This window comes from Rissa tridactyla, chromosome 2, assembly GCF_028500815.1.
Source record: "Rissa tridactyla isolate bRisTri1 chromosome 2, bRisTri1.patW.cur.20221130, whole genome shotgun sequence".
In the NCBI taxonomy this organism is placed as follows: domain Eukaryota; kingdom Metazoa; phylum Chordata; class Aves; order Charadriiformes; family Laridae; genus Rissa; species Rissa tridactyla.
The window spans coordinates 6,278,629-6,295,173 of NC_071467.1; the positions used below are offsets into that span (position 1 = coordinate 6,278,629).

Below are 16,545 nucleotides of genomic sequence, written 5' to 3' on the forward strand. Positions count from 1 at the left end.
AGTTTCCTGAATTAGGCCAAAGAACTGAAATTAAAATCTTTAGCAGAGCACAGCAATTTCTGTTGGCTGTTAAGCCAAGAAAGGTGAATTATGAAATACTTAGTATTAAAAAGTGCCACCTACAGCCGGCAGTGTTTGGGGATTGACTGACACTCGAAAAGGGGACAAAACTTTTCCTCACCGTTTTAAATGCATTACAGGAAGTAATTTTAATTCTTCTCTTGCTGAACAATTCTGTCACTACGTGTTGTATAACTAATTTTAGGAGTCTATGCATTGCATAAGAAATTACCACTATTTAAAAGGAGAAGTAGACTTTAAAAAATCTTGAAAGATACATATAATAGAGACTCATATAAAATGACAAGTAAAAATGTAATTTTTAAAGTTACTTAAGAATCCACAGTGCACAATATCGCTATACTGTTATTTCTCTGTAGCAACACTGACATCCAGTGGTCATTCACCAAAACAGGAATACTGGAAAAAGGGCCGAGCAGATAACGTGCATTGTGAGAACCTTTGTATATTTTGAGTCCCAGTAGGGAAAAAAGTCAAAACAAAATGCATGAGGTGGTTCTTCTTTTCTTAAACTTAGGTCAGTGGCAAGAGGGATGAGCTGAGCGTGCTTATCCTGAGCTTACTGTTAATGATTTTAAGAACAGGCGCTTACAGCTTATGATTTTCTCTTGTTTAGGGGCCGCCAGGCAAAGATGGATTCAGTGGGCTTCCTGGGCTTCCTGGTCAAAAGGTAAGTGATGCCACATAGACTGTTATTAAGCTACTTACCTGGGCAGCTTCTCTGGGTGAGCTAGCATGTGTAAGTGGGAAGGGGAGCAGATCTCCAGAGCTAAACACACCTCACCAATCCCGCATCGCTGAGGCACTGGTGAAGGTCCAGGGCCAAGTCATCTGGTGTGATGCACCGTACTGAATCGTTATGAAGGTATAGCTGGTTGTAAATACAGCAGGAATGAGAGATCCTCTTCCAGTCTTCAATTACCGCATCCAAATCAGCAAACACAGCTGAGCATTGCAAACAGAGGAGCTTCTACTGTCACCCAGGAAAGTCAGTGACACCGGCAAGTCAAGGTGTGTGTCCAAGGCACAAACAAAAAGAACAAAGAACTGTGGCAGGCTCCAAAGATGTTCCTTTCTTTCCTCCCTGAAGGGCTGGAAAGAAGAGATGCCATCCCCCTAAGGCTTCTGTAGGTCTGTGTGACAGAAAGATGGTTCTTTATTATTTCCTACTACTTATGACCCATTTGAAAGCTTCTACAAATGACAGATTGTCAAGAGTTGTCTGTTCTACTGTCTCTGAAGTGGGAGAAGGGAGATAGGAGATTTAGAGGCAGGAGACACTCTGGTTGACTTGCCATCACTATGTAAATAAGTGTCAAAGGGAAGTGCCATATTTTGGCTATGAAGGCTAAGCTGGGCTTTGGAGTTGATGACACTGTATATTGGAATAAGGACAACAGATCTTAACCATCTACTGCCTTGGGTGGTGTTGGTGTCTTCTTATCTCTAACATTTGAGCGCTATGACCCCTACTTGATCCAGTAACACCCTACATTTATACTTGCCTCTCTCAACTGAGTGCACTGAGATCTTGAGCCTAGATCTAGCAGAGTCCCCAGATCCCATTTATTGATGAATAAAGGTGAGGAATTTAGAGCCTATAAAAATGTTCTGAGGCTAAATAAATCTTTGGATCTTATTCACAGCCCTGTGTAGTACCTACTGCGCTTCCCAGCTATATGTAGTGTGCTTCAGCTCTTAATCCACTGCAGTCTCTGCTCTCCATGCTGACACCACCCACATTGAAAGATCAGTTTCAAAGTATTTACCTAAGAGGCAAGGTGGCCAAGGTCCCAATCCTACAGTTATTTAGTTTTCTTAAAGGCCATAACGGTAGACTTTCTAACCACATATATTTTGAAGAAACTGAATGGAAGTTTTGTTTCTCAGGTAATTCACTATGGACATCTTTAATGTAACAGTGGTTGACTTTGTGTTATTCCAGAAATATTCCAGTAGGGTCATCGGTGCTGGAGATGTGCTTGCAAACACCACTAGAATGGAAAAAACATTCCAGGAAATGTATTCTCACGTGGCTCCATTTACATCCTCAGGATGGTACTGAGGATCTGAGTCAAAATATTCCTTGCTGTTGCCTGCAAGCTTGCTGCACTACCAGGGGAGTTTGTATATAACTTCTTGTGTTCCCTGCAGGGAGAACAAGGGGAAAAAGGTGAGGAAGGCTTTCCTGGAAAAGCTGGCCCTAAGGTAAGGAATTTTATTTCATAGTTTGTCGTAGCCATTGAGTCAATCAAGGCGTGATTTTGGAAGGTCTTATACTGAAGTCAGAAGAGTAAGATTCCTCTAAAGTTGGAGGCATAAGAGGATCAGCATATGTGGCTCATCGGCTTCTAGAACACGAGGAATTTATTTGTAACTATGTGGTGCAAGGGGTGACACTGTCATTTCTAAGTTGTAAATGCTTGCTAATAACCCCAGATGACTGTTAGAAGTTCATGATGTTTCAAAATACCAAACACTCTTTGATGCTCCACTCTCAAGTCTGCATGTGTAGGGACATCTTACCCGGCCCTGGTATTGTCTCCCTGTGATCTGGGTTCCCAAGCTGTCAAGAAGGCAATTTTAGTGCTTTTTGAGAAGTAGGTAGAAGAACATGGGTCAGGACCACAGGAGACACACTTTACTAATGAGGAAGTCTCCTTACAAAAGGGTCAGGTCCTTGCAATGTTAAAGTTTTGCTTTTGTTTTTCCAGGGTGAAACGGGGAGCCGTGGCCAACCTGGTGAGCAGGTGAGCAGGAAAAATAGTCTGAGCAGGAAGGCCTACCTGTCAGCGATATAAAGTGACCACACGCAATTACAAAACCATTTGCCAGTAATGAGTCCCATGCAAATCATTTGCATCTGTGATTGAAGAAGCAACAGATGAGTGGGTGAGACTCATGGCTGGACAGAGTAATTCCAGAAAATTCCAGAGCAAAAATATGCTAAATCAAATTTTTCATTCTATCCTGGAAAACTCAGTCATCTTGTTCATGGTGAATAGGGAAGAAAAGCCAAGACAGAGTGGCTTAAAAGTACTTGTTTTCCTTCGCACCTCACATTATCACAGGGTGCTGGTTGTAGAAGATGAGGAATTGATGTGTAGCTGTGCGATGCAAGGGGTGACGCTGTCATTTCCAAGTTGTAAATGCTTCCTAATAACCCCAGATGACTGTTAAAAGTTTCACAGTTATCTTAGGTTTTTTTAATTGGGATTTGGGTTTCAGCAGATAGCTGTTGAACTCAGTGAAAAACCATGGAAATGTCCTGTGATTTCCTAAAGCACACAGCTGTCTAGAGCCCAGCCAGGACAACTAACCGTAGAAGTTAACATTTTCATCTGCATGCCAACTGTTCAACTGTAGTATGAAAATCTGTAGGAAGAGAAATCTGTATAGGACAGAGTCTTGTATCTTTGGCATACATCTTAGGATTTTGGGGTACAGAGTATATGCCAGAAGTGGAAGAGTCTCAGAGCCTCGGTCTTCTCTTACTCCTACCAGTCTCAATCCAATCTTCTGCTATGAAGACGAAATGAGAGGATGGTCATAACCTCTGCTCCCATGTTGTCTTGTGCAATAAAGCAGAACATGCGCCACAAACTGGACTTAGATGGAATAAGGGAAGAAGCTGTCCATGAGGAGTCTCATATAGCATTTTTCCATAAGCTGTGACAGTCTCTCCACAACCAGCATATTTTAGGAATTGCTGACCCTTTCTCCTATTTGTCAGGGTGCTGCAGTCAGACCCCCTGCCTCTGTCTACCCCTTGAAGGAATAAGGTTCCAAGTCCGAGGTACAAAGTGAGATTTATTCGGATAAGGCCCTTATTGAGTGGATAACAATTACACCACCCTGCATGTGGGAACTATTCTGCTTCTATTCCAAAATTCCTTATAATCTAGCTAATAGGTATTACTCGGTTCCCAGGAAAACATCCTGATCTGGTGTCCCAAGTAACGGGGCATCATTATGGCGAGGAGCGCTCTCATGGGGCTCTCAGGGAGCTGTTTCTGTACCCTTCCTCAGTGGTTTCTGTGGTCATCACACAGCGCTGTCCTTTTCCAGTTGCCAGGAAAAGGAACTGCTGGGCTTCCAGTTGCCAGGCAAGCTTAGCCCCAGTGCAATGAGGGGTCAGGCCCTGACTGAAGTGCTGCCACTCAGTCTGGGTCATCTCCGCACACGGGGCTGTTCTGAATTCTAATACCACCTTCCAAAACACTTGCCTCTGTCTCCACTGCATGGTGTTCTCCACACATTTCATAAATGTTCTCTTTTCTGTCACCTCAGTCATAAATTAAAATAGAGGACTTCATATATCCCCTGAATTTGACAGGAAACAGCTAATAACAGGTGTGTGAATGTAGTTTCTTCAGTCAGTTGTACACCATTCTTCAGAGACCCTTCTTCTACGATGCATTTCTGTAGTTTGTTAATGAGAACGTCATGTTGGCCTGTGCCAGATATCTTACTAATGTCAAGATACATCATAAAAATGCATACTTCTTGTCTGTTTGTTATCGTGTCAAGGGAGGGAACCAGATGAGTTTGAAATGATTAGTTTTAAACAGATCCACATTGTCTGTTTTGTTTTATTTTTCTGTCCTTGAGCTCATATAAACTCATTGACGTTTTGCTTCAGTACCTTTCCAGAGGCCAAGTTACACCACATTTTTTTATTTTTCCTCCAAACTCTCCTTTTTTTTTTTTTTCTTTTTTAACGTTAGGCCCTCTGTTTGTCCTCATGATCTCTGGGATCTCATCTTCAGCCAGAATTCCACAGTGGCTCTCATAAAGTATGACTCCCTCTGTCACCAAATGTCTCTTTCTTTAGAATTCTCCAAACATCACCTTGATGTTCCTAGTCATACTCAAGTCACCACAGCATCTTGTTCCTCACCTGATTTTTTCTGCAGAATCATTGCACCTATTTCATGATAATGTTTTGAGTCTTACCATACTTCAGAGACATTCTCTTTAGGGCGGGGTTCACCTTTTCTTCAGTAATTGTACAGCATTTAGTGCATTTGGGTCCTGTCCATGACTGAGATCCTTTGTGATACTGCACCACAAAGGCAGATAGCAGAATAATTATAAATAGGAAACAACATGGTTATTTTCAGGTGACAAACTGGGTCAAATGGGAGCTAAATTTGAGAATGCTTGATATATTTAGAACAAACCATATGACAGAGAGTTCATAATTACTCCAACAGCAAGCGTTATAAAGCAGAAACTCAAAGGTAAGGTTCAAACAGAAAGAAATCCAAATATGCAATAGTGCATCCAGGAAATTCTAGATCTCTTTGTCAGATAACATCTGTACTGTTCACATTAATACAGTGAAGTTTTTGCATTTCTGGACCATGCCAGATTATTAAAAATGAAAATAAAAGGTAGATTTAAATTTTTTAGCTGCTTTGATTTGCTTGCTTGGTCCTGCCACAGAGCAGCATGAAGAAAACATGTCCTAAATTCCATAGTGTCAGTCAACAGTGTAAAGGTAAAAAAAGAGAAGTCTTAGCTGCTGTTCTAAGTAATGATTTTCCAAGAATAAGAAATTATTTGGTAATCAAACTAACCCCTTTCTCTCTCAACAAACTACATCTATAAGTGCCATGAAAAAAACGGGGCAGGTTCTGGCCTACAGCATAGACCATAGGTATCATGGTGTGAGTAGGTATTGAGAAGAAACCGTCTGCAGTCATTATGAGTTCTGAACAATTCCTAGTCTAGTGTCAGACATGAAGAGACAGACAGCTAAATCAGGGTTTCATCTTCCCCAGCCTAAGGGCCCTGTGGCTAGATTAGTCTACTCTGAGGACCAGACTTGATGCATATTTAACTAACTGACATGACTGAGAGAAGAATTTGGCCCACCATTCTGCCTTTTCATTCTTAATTATATATGCTTATAAATACTTAAAGGGTGGGTGTCAGGAGGATGGGAACAGGCTCTTTTCAGTGGTGCCCAGGGACAGGACAAGAGGTAACGGGCACAAACTTGAGCATAGGAAGTTCCACCTAAACATGAGGAGGAACTTCTTTACTGTGAGGGTGGCAGAGCCCTGGCACAGGCTGCCCAGAGAGGTGGTGGAGTCTCCATCTCTGGAGACATTCAAAACTCACCTGGACATGTTCCTGTGCAACCTGCTCTAGATGAACACGTTTTGGCAGGGGGGTTGGACTAGATGATCTCCAGAGGTCCCTTCCAACCCCTACCATTTTGTGATTCTGTGATTCTGTGAGAGTAATGGGATTTATTAATAGAAGCCAATAGAAGCTTGATGCCTCTTCCTGGATTTCACACACTTCTTTGTCTTGCCTTCAGGGTGAAGCAGGTCTTCCTGGTCCTCAGGGTTTACCTGGACTGAGAGGAGATAAAGGAGACCGGGTGAGTGACTATGAGCCACAGCTTGATTTTCTTTGGCCATTTGGTGCCAGGAGGACTTATCTCGACTGTCCCTAGGTGGTGTTCTATCTTGGTGTGATTGCTGTGGTGAGCAGCTGACTGGCATCCAGCAAAGTCACCAAGTACCTCTTCCAAAAAAGTTCTTTACTGCCTGGTGACTGTTCCTAATTGCAGCAGAGGTGCTAATGAACAACGTCTATCCTAAATGCAGAAGGTTATGACTCGTAAGGCAGTAGAAGAGGTACAGTGGTGTTTGGCCCTTACTTTCAGAAATACTGATCTGATTTAAGAACATTTAAAAAAACAAATAACAGCAAAAAAATCACAAATTGCCCTTGTCTCTGAGCCCTGGAGAAGTCTCCCCAATGGTTGGATCATTTTCTGATGGCCTAACTTCCATCCGAGCCCTGGTGTCTACTGCTTCCCCTGTCTAGCTCCACACTTCCAGACGCATTTACATACCGGGAAATAGTTGAATCAGGGGCCTGACAGTAAATTTGGCCATGTAAATGAGACCTGCACTCCTGATAACTCACGGCATGCTTGAATGTGAGCAAGAAGGACCTAAAATCAACTGAGGTCTTACTGTTTAGTTTGCTAGATTATATGTATTGTAGATCATAGGATATAGAATATATTCTCTCTATATAAAAAATCAAAGAAATATAGGTCAGATAGCTCCTATTTGAATGCAGGACAAATAGATTTTGTATATGCACTTTGAGGAGTATTCACATCATCCTTGTTAATCATCTCCCATTCAGATGATCAGGTTACCTGGGCAAAATAGACAGGTGAATGGATGATTCTGAAATGTTTAACATAAACAACACTGGTAGTATGAATGTCCACTTTGGTTCTTAACTCCTGTTCTGGTGCCTTTCTTGTCCAACTAGGAAAAAATCTGGGTTTTATAACTGCATCAGGCAGTAGGATCTTCTACATGAAAATTGATTTAGGATTGGTGCTTTCCTTTCAATGAACTTAATTGCTATTTGTTGGCTTTTGAAAATAGTATGGATTTTATGAAGCCATCTCCAAAATGTTACGTTTTTAATTGCTTGCACTACATCTTGGAGGACAGGTAAGATCAACTGAAAGTGTAAAATATTCTAGTGGGACTGATGCAATCAAGTCAAAACATGCATATTTCCTGCTTTCTTTTCCCTGCTTTTAGGGAGAAAAAGGAAAGGATGGTCTCCCAGGACTGAAAGGTGAAAGAGGAGAAAAGGTGAGTAGTGAAATGAGTAAGCTCCTCCTTAGACAAGAGGGGAAAAGGGGCAAGGGCACAGAGACAAGTGATAGATGAGAATATCTGAGGAAGATCAAAAGCATTAGAAATCTGTTAGATGAGCCTTACCAAGAAGCAGCAGAGAAAGCTGCGTGTGGGACAGAGACAACCATTTATTGAGTAATGCAAGAAATAGTAAGCAGTTGATGAAATTTAAGGACAGTTTCTTTAATTCAAAGAAATTTTTCTTTGTGTTAAAATTTATAGAAATTAGCCTGGAATTAAATTCTAAAGAACTTTTCTGTGCCTGCCTGTGATGTGCTAGAACAATAATTTAAGCAATGGTCTGGGCTTCTGCCATCACATTACTATTAATTTTAGTGAAAACGAGAGAACTAGACAAAAGTGATGTCCACCAAAATTTACATTCAACCACTGGGAACATGAAGATGAAGGCCTGACCTTGCAGATGCCAACGGTTGTGTAGTGAAAAATTTGCCCTCATTATAGTGGCAATAGCCATCAGGAAGTGAGATACATCAGCCCTCAGTTTACCGGTGACTTTCACCATCTATGGAGGGCTAGAACTGAATTTAGAAATGTACATTTTTGATGAAAAACAGAGTATATTTTTCCATCCACAGAAGTTCAGCTAAAACACAATTTTCAAGCAAGAATTTTGATCAGCTTTAACTTAAAATGCAAATTAAATTCCATATCACTCCTCCACTGGATGGGGTAACATTAGCTGACCTGTGAAGTCAGCTCAATGATAAAGTCACCAAGTGATAAAGACAGCAAAGTAAGCATCCTGTATACAACAAAGCAAGGACAGCAGAAATTCTGGCCAGAGCAATGGGGTAAATTCCACCCATCAGAGAAGTTCTGTGGGCTTTTCAGTGTCACTGAGCCAACAGGTTGTCATGGGGTTACATCTCGTCTGGTAACGTTGCATCTCCTAGCTGATAATGCTGAGGTTTTTTTGGGCACCTTTTTATATTTTTATCTTTTTGGTTATATTTTTCTCCCTCTCTAGGGTGACATGGGTTCCCCTGGACCACCAGGCTTGCCTGGAACAGTAAGTAAGATTGTGTTCTGTGCTGTAACAAATATTCAAGGCATCGTCACACTTTGTCCACACAAATTCCTTGGAAACAAAGCTTTTCAAGATCCCTGCTTCTCTGCAGAAACTTTAGGACCCATTTACTCTGAGATTATCTCCCTTTGCTTCAGAGAAGCAATATCAAGGTGTATTTGGTCCTTTTATTTTGTGGGGAGGTGGTATCCCTCTGCCTCTTTTCAAATGACATTTCTGTATGCCCTTGCCTCGTGGTAGCACTTAAATTGAATTTGTGATTTGTTTAGCAGCTGCGAGAGCTATCTGAAGAAGGTCATGGCTGAAAATGGGGAGTGTGTTCATACAGATTGTCCAGGGAGAGCTAGATTTTTCCCACTGGGATCTCAGGATAAGACTGACTCACTCTCAACAGATACTAATGAACAACAGCTTGTCTTCTTGGGGAACAATTCACCTTCTTCCAGGAAGAGCAGAGGGTTCCACTTCTCATTGACATGAACTTATGGGTTGGAGCACTCAGGTTCAGTGATGCTGTATCCTTCCAGAGCCTCCATCGCATTCGGTGCCATGCTGTGCTGTAAGTCCAGGAAGACCCTCTCATCCCATAGGTTGTTCTGGGTTCAGCACTGGGTCCATCACTGTTGTGGTTTGACCCCAGCAAGTTATTAGGACCGCTCAGCTGCTTGCTCACTCCACCCTACCACCAGTAGGGTAGGGATAAGAGGGAGAAAAGGATGGGGAAGAAAAGCTTGTAGGTTGAGATAAAGACAGTTTCATAGAACAGTAATGGGAGAGGAAAATAATAATAATAATAATGGTAAAAGAATATGCAAAATAAAGTGATACAACACAAGTCGCTCTCACCACCTGGTAATCAGTTGCTGAGACCATCCTGAGCAGCAATTGTGGGTTCCTGCCCCTCTGCCAACCCCCATTTATACACTGAGCATGACATCTATGGTATGGAATGTTCCTTTGGCCAGCTTGTCCTGTCTATGCTTCCTCTCAGTTTCTATGGGAAGCTGAAAAAGTCCTTGACTAACGTAAACATTGCTTAGCAACAACTAAAACAATATGTGTTATCAACCTTATTCTCATACTAAATCCAAAACACAGCAGCCACTAGGAAGAAAATTAACTCAGCTGAAACCAGGAGAAACACACAAACCAGTCACACCTGATTGCATGTACCCTATCTGCTAATAGAAAAAAAAAAGACCAAGAAAACATCAATTTATTGTTTTAAAAATGAACCTGAAAAAATTCGTTTTTTTTCAACGAAGTCCACTGGTGATTAAACCAGTGTCCACCGAATGTAAATACATAAACCCCGGAGCTCCCTCCAGCAAAATCTGAGTAAGCAGCTTGGAGTAAGCACTAGGAACGGGCTTGTCATTGCAACAGGCGGGCTGATCCCAGTCACAGATCCTCCAAAAAATGGCAGATACCCACTTGTCAGCTTTGTTCAGCACATCTGGTTACAGCCGCCACATTCACCAATTAGGGAGAGAATTTGAATCAAGGTCTGTTGGTGAAAGTCAGGTGCCTAAAGACCTTCATGCAGCCATAGAGGAGGTGTTATAATTTATTCCCTGACACTAGTTGGGCCTCTTTAGTCTGTGCCAAAGGGTGCTTCATGGTATAGTGTAGGTAGGCTCCATGTGTATCACGCAAGAATGACTCAGTCACAACACCAAGGATAAAAAAAGTAAAGGCGAAGAAGGCAGCATACAAATACAGTACAACATGGCTAAATACAGAGAAGATATGCCTGACTCCTCAAGCGTCCTGTGTTCACAGGGAGAAATAACTTCTATTTCAGCTGTAAAAGTAGGTGACGATTTCAACATATCCTCATTTCATCAAGGACTAAATTTTTCTTCCTAATTTTATCAGTTTTGATAAAAGATACTGCCTCTCTACAAAAAGCTATCTGTTTTTTTGTGGCTAGTCCCTCAGGATGACTACGTAATCCCTAAGACAACATGTTGAGATGTGTATGTCTTGTACATGGTACAAAGCAGAGAGAGAACACACCAGGCTCAGCCATGGAGTCAGGAAATTTAATAATACTGCAGATGTCTCCAAGTGGAAAAGTCAGCTGGAGATTGCTAACAGTAAAGTTGCTAACAAGGTTAAAGATCGTTTATTTTTTTCATAGCAGTGGGACATACAGGATGTTTTTGGGTTTACGTTCATGTTTCAAATACTCTAGGAAATGTCTGATATTTGTGGGCTTTTTTCCAAACAGCCAGATGTTACAATGAGTTGCTCGTTTATAAACCTACTGATGGATATATGGGAGGTGTAATTCGTAATGACAAGGAGAATACATAAGTTATCGCATTTCAAGGAAAATAGGCAATGCTTCTTTTAACAGCCCGGTTTCTCTTCCAGACATCATTCTTCACCCCACACCCTAGGATTCCTGTAAGTAACATCTCTAATAAGCACGGCCTCTGGCTTACTGTCTTTTATATCTGATAGTCACACAGCACCTTAGTAATTTCCATGTTCTTTAAATGCTTTCAGTAAAGAGCTAAGCTTGAGTCTGCTTCTGGGCAACTTCACCATTGATAGCAGCAATTATGAGGAGCCCACAGCTGTCCTGGTCACAACAGCATCCAAGCCAGCTGTGGCCAGGACACAGCTGTATGCTGTCCCAGTCTCTTAAATGAAGTTTACAATGAAGTTTTATTTCCCACTTGCAGCGCATAGTAGGCAATATCTGGCATTATATAGGATCGTACCATTGGTATATGAATAAACACGTTAAAGATCAGGAGGCTTTACGGCACGTGTTAATGGCAGAGTTAGGCTGTAAGACTGCCGTTAGACAAGAAAGTGCATATGCCAGGTTCTACAGAGGCTGAGGAAGGAAATAGGAATGTGAGGTAGTACTGGAAATAGGGACAAGATTTCTTTGGTTCACTTTTCCCTTTGGCTCATAGTTTGCTAACATACATACTAAGGAAAATTGCAGACATGACATCTTAAGTGGTCTTTGTAGCACTACAGTCACAGAAGGAGTTATCTCTTTTTCTTTGAGCGCGCTACTTGTGTAAATGAGCTGCAAGACAGTGAAGAAAAAAAGGCTTGAAGTGCGTCAGCAGGTCAGGTCTCTGGGATTTTTGCACATGCGGGATGAATGTGATGATGCACAGGTCTGCACATAGTGTTGCAAGCTTTGGCAGGAGAAGGGGAGGTAAGGATAGTTACCTTTGGTTTACAGCGCTGCAAATTAAGGTGTCAGAAGGTGGCAATATGCCTTAGGAGAGTGTTATATGTTATGTTATTGAGGCTGCAGGACCAGTAGGGTGCAGAAAGATGTCGTGCACTCTCTGAAACTCCGTACTTGCCACTGGTTTCCATTGAGTATGTGGTGTACAACGACAGGGAGCAGCTCACGCAGGCGGAGACAGGAAACACAGCCTGGAGAGAAGGCAGCAGCACCATTACTGTGTTTACTTATTATTAGTTAAAATCAATTTCAGTTAAACCACACCTTGCTAATTGTCAAATATGGAAAATCTCTGACCGAGTGAGTCTGAGCTCCCATTTGCCCACCACCACAGCTCCGTTGTGTGCTTGGGTGCTCTGCAGAAACTTGCTGATGCAGCAGGACAGTAGAGGTGGGGTTGGTTTCTTCCATGGGGTGAAGGGAACTTTTTCGTGTTTGTTTAGGCTAGTCAGTTAAAACCATTAAATACTTCTTGGAGACGGGGTGTGTGAGAACCACAGTGGTGGCCAGGTACAGTGGCTGGAAAAAGGCAAAAGCAGTAGAGCAGGAAATGGCTCATCACTTGGCCTTCTCTCTCCCACCACAGCTGGGCACAGCTGAGCCCCCGCTGCGTTTGCTCTCCTTTAAGTGGCAGACAAATGACAAACGTGTTAATTGAGACTACAGGACGACACTGCCGAGAGCAGGTCAAGGAAGCTGTAAGCACTGATCTGGCTCAGGTTGGCAGCAGCTGTTGGCTGTCGCCGCATCATTCCTGTTTATTGAGCTGTAGGGGAGAAGTGGGTGGCAGTGGATTAAGTCCAGCTGCTGGGGGCAGAGGTCTCCACAACGTGCAGCACTAGCAGACAGTGTTAACAGCTTCAGCAGATACCCTTGGGTTCGACAAATGTGAAAGGATTCTCAAGAGGGTTTGCTGGATAGGTTGTGTTAAGAGATGCTGCTTCTACCCATATTTGTGGCTGTGCAAGGACATTAGACTATAATTTTGCCGATTTTGCATTAAGATGCAAATTAAGTATCAAGGAAAAGGTGGGAGAAAGGAGAATATTAAAAAAAACCTTCCTCCCTTTACCTGTTAAGTTACTTCTTCCCTTTGCAGTCTTGTTTTGCCTGGTTAAATGTGCCCTTATTCCCATATACTACAAATGTATTGCCATATGTCTGTGCTTTGTTACTCTGCTCTCTCAAAAGGGTTTCAGAACTTGAAAAGTTATAACGCAAAATAACTTAGAGGCACAACCATCCATTTTTTTTGCATAGGACCCTTTGCTTGAACTACTTTAGGCGGTCCCGTTATTTTTCCGAAGGCCGCTAGATGGCATAAGGGACTGCTCGATTAAAAGTTGATCTAAAGGGGCGCTACTTGCAGAGTGAAATTCCTCTTGTTATTTATCACAGATGATAATATTTATTCATAATGTATAATAAGTACAGATATAAGTAATATTTATGCAGTTACACTTATTTTGCCTGTTAAAGAATCATTTGCAAATGGACTTTGAATTCCCAGGTGTTGCAGAAATGATTGGCAAATAGCTGATGTGAATAAAATTCAAGCTGATTTGTCTTGGGCTCTGCGTTTTGACTGATCGCTATTCCTCGTGTGTGCGTAGCTTAAATCACTTAAATCACTCTTCCTTGGTTGCATAATTGAAACACCTTGTATGATAAATAATGAATAAGTAATGATTGCTGTTGCCTGAATACATATGTTCATATACACAAATGTGAGTATTCATGTAATGCCTGGTTTGTTCCAGACATTTCCATAATTGTGTGCTGTTCCTTTTTGATTTATAAAGAGCAGAAATATGGATTTATTGATTATTGTTCTAGAGATCAGAACAAAGCTGGTGAACTTCTGTCTGAAAGCATCTGCAATTTACTGTAAGGAGGAAGAACAGGAATAAATTAATGCTATTAGTCAATTATGGTGGTGCATGAAATAAATGAAATAAATGTGGTGACATTGCAGGAGGGAGGGGAAGTTGCATGGATGTATGGAGATGGTAACAGAACTAGCGATCAGGAAAAGCTGTGCAGTACACATCTCTGGAAGTGGTCAAGATGAGACCCTGAACACCCCGCTCTTATAGGCGGAATAGAAAATGGTCTGTATGTGGGATAATTTCCCTAATTGTAGGATGACATCAGATCTGTGGTCCTGCAGAGAGGCAGTGCAGTGGCACTGGTGCTTTTGCTCCTTGTCGTATCATCTGGCCTTTTAATACATTGGAGCTGAATTGGTCAAATTTAGGAGCAGTAGATTCTTTAACTACTATTGTCTATGAGGGAAATTTTTTCTCTTTTTAAATTAAACAGTTTTGCAATTATTTTCATAACAGTCCAAGAAGTCTAGACAAAGATCTCCAAATCTTAGTGTATGATATCATCATTTTGATTTATTGACCTCAAACTCCTTTGAGGAAGGTACTCTGTATTAGACATTGATATCTGATTGAAACAGCCCTCTTACAAAACAGAACTAGTGTGATATACAGCCATGGAAATAGCTTTTATTTCTCTCTTTGTCTTATTGTTTTATATCAGGGTGAACCTGGACCAAAAGGAGAGAAAGGAGATAAAGGAACAAGTGGAGAACCTGTAAGCACGCCCAAGTGTTTCTTCAGTCGGCTTTGAACTTCAGCAGGAGGAGGACATGAGAGCTGCATGTTTTGGAGGGAGTGGGGGGACATGCACTTTCCATAGTTGAGATGCTTCTCTCACCAGAAGTAGCCACAGTGGTGCTTGGCTTTGTACTGACTGTAGAGGAAGCTACATGACTATATGAATTTAAGCCCCTAATTTATAGCTCTGGGCCTTAGTGGCTGCAAAGAGGAATGTGGGGTTTGCTAGACAGAGCTTGGCTGACAGTAAGGTTGCACAGGTTTTATCAAGGGCTTTTGAAGTGATGTGGCCTAGATAAATTGTGCATTTGGCTACTCCATTTATATTCCGGGCTGCTTTTGTTCTGGATGGAGCCCCCAGGAGAGACAGACTCCTGTGCAGTCACAGCCTCTGTAAAAACCACCCTTTCCTCTCTCAGTGGGAGGAAGGAGAAATATCTCCTTCCTCTCAGGAGAAGATCTTCAGCTCCTTCACCTCTCCCTCTGCTTTTGCAGGGATTACCTGGGATCCCAGGTGGACAAGGTGTCCCAGGACCTGCAGGAGTACAGGTAAGAGGGCCAGCATTGGAGAAAATCTTTGACATGACCAGAGAGAGGTGCCTTCAAGGTCTGTATCACTGGGAATAATTCTTCCCCTATACACCAATAGTTCATTTTTCCTTCCTTCTAGTTGTAAATTCAGGGACTTCTGCAGAGGTAAGTACTTATGCTGGACATCAGGACAACATGAGGAAAATCAAAGCAGAAACACAGCATCTCTGTAGCATGATTAGTATTGTGTGAGAGACCCCTTCCAACTTCAGGATCCTTCAAGCGGGCATCTTGTATTGATGCCAGTGAACCACAGGTCTCTCAGATAACTTATTATGTAGTTGCCATTACTGAAACTTGGTGGGATGAATCTCAGGACTGGAATATGGCTATTGATAGCTACAGGCTGTTCAGAAGGGATAGGCAAGGAAGGAGGGATGGAGGGGCTGCTCTCTACATCAAAACATGAATAGATTGTGAATAGCTGTCTCTGAAGAATCGCCATGAGCAGGTTGAAAGCTTACGAGTAAGAATTAGAGACCAAGGCAACAAAGGAAACCTTGTCGTTGGTGTCTACTACAGGCTGCCCAATCGAGGGGAACCTGTTGACAAAGCCTTACTCTACCTACATAAGGCATTGCACTCGCAGATCAGGTGAATAATAAAGTCAGGACCCTGAATTTTAGGAAAGCAAACTTCTAGCTCTTCAAGGAGTTAGTCAATAGGACCCCCCAGAAAACTTCCCTCAGGGACAAGGGAGCAGAACAGAGCTGGCAGATCTTTAAGGATGCTTTCCACAGAGTGCAAGAGCTCTCCACACCCAGGTGTAAGAAATCAGGAAAAGAAGGCAAGAGACAGGCACAGCTGAGCCAAGACCTGCTGATCAAACTACAGGGCAAGAAGGAAATGTACAGGCAGTAGAAGCAGGAACAAGTATCCTGGGAAGAGTATAGGGACACTGCCTAGTTGTTTAGGGATAGGGACAGGAAGGCCAAGCTGCTGATGGAGCTAAACTTGGCAAAGGATGCAAAGAATACTACGTAGGTCTTCTACAGGTTTGTCAACCAGAAAAGGAAGGTCAAAGAAAGTGTACCCTCCCTTGGTGAACATAATTGGCAAACTGGTAACAGTGGACAAGGAGAAGGCTGAGGTACTCATCAGTTTTTTTGCCTTGGTCTTCACTGGCAACCTCTCTCCCCACACCTCTCAAGTGGAAGGACTGCAAGAGAAGTAGCGGAGGAGCAAAGTCTCTCCCACCGTAAGAGAAGATCAGGTTGTGACCACCTGGGGAACCTGAACATACAGAATTCTATGGGACTGACAAGATGCACCCCAGAGTCCTGA

At 42.3% G+C, this 16,545-nt stretch overlaps 1 protein-coding gene across 2 annotated transcripts in view; it reads left to right on the forward strand.

Moving 5' to 3' along the window:
• The window catches only part of COL22A1 (collagen type XXII alpha 1 chain), a 252,829-nt gene that overhangs the window by 182,487 nt on the left and 53,797 nt on the right, over positions 1 to 16,545 (forward strand). For both annotated transcript variants that reach the window (XM_054193253.1, XM_054193252.1), the window contains exons 27-35: positions 698 to 751; positions 2,236 to 2,289; positions 2,796 to 2,831; positions 6,413 to 6,475; positions 7,671 to 7,724; positions 8,761 to 8,802; positions 11,200 to 11,232; positions 14,594 to 14,647; positions 15,166 to 15,219. In XM_054193253.1, the coding sequence (XP_054049228.1) occupies positions 698 to 751; positions 2,236 to 2,289; positions 2,796 to 2,831; positions 6,413 to 6,475; positions 7,671 to 7,724; positions 8,761 to 8,802; positions 11,200 to 11,232; positions 14,594 to 14,647; positions 15,166 to 15,219 (444 nt within the window). The remainder of the gene's footprint in view (positions 1 to 697; positions 752 to 2,235; positions 2,290 to 2,795; positions 2,832 to 6,412; positions 6,476 to 7,670; positions 7,725 to 8,760; positions 8,803 to 11,199; positions 11,233 to 14,593; positions 14,648 to 15,165; positions 15,220 to 16,545) is intronic.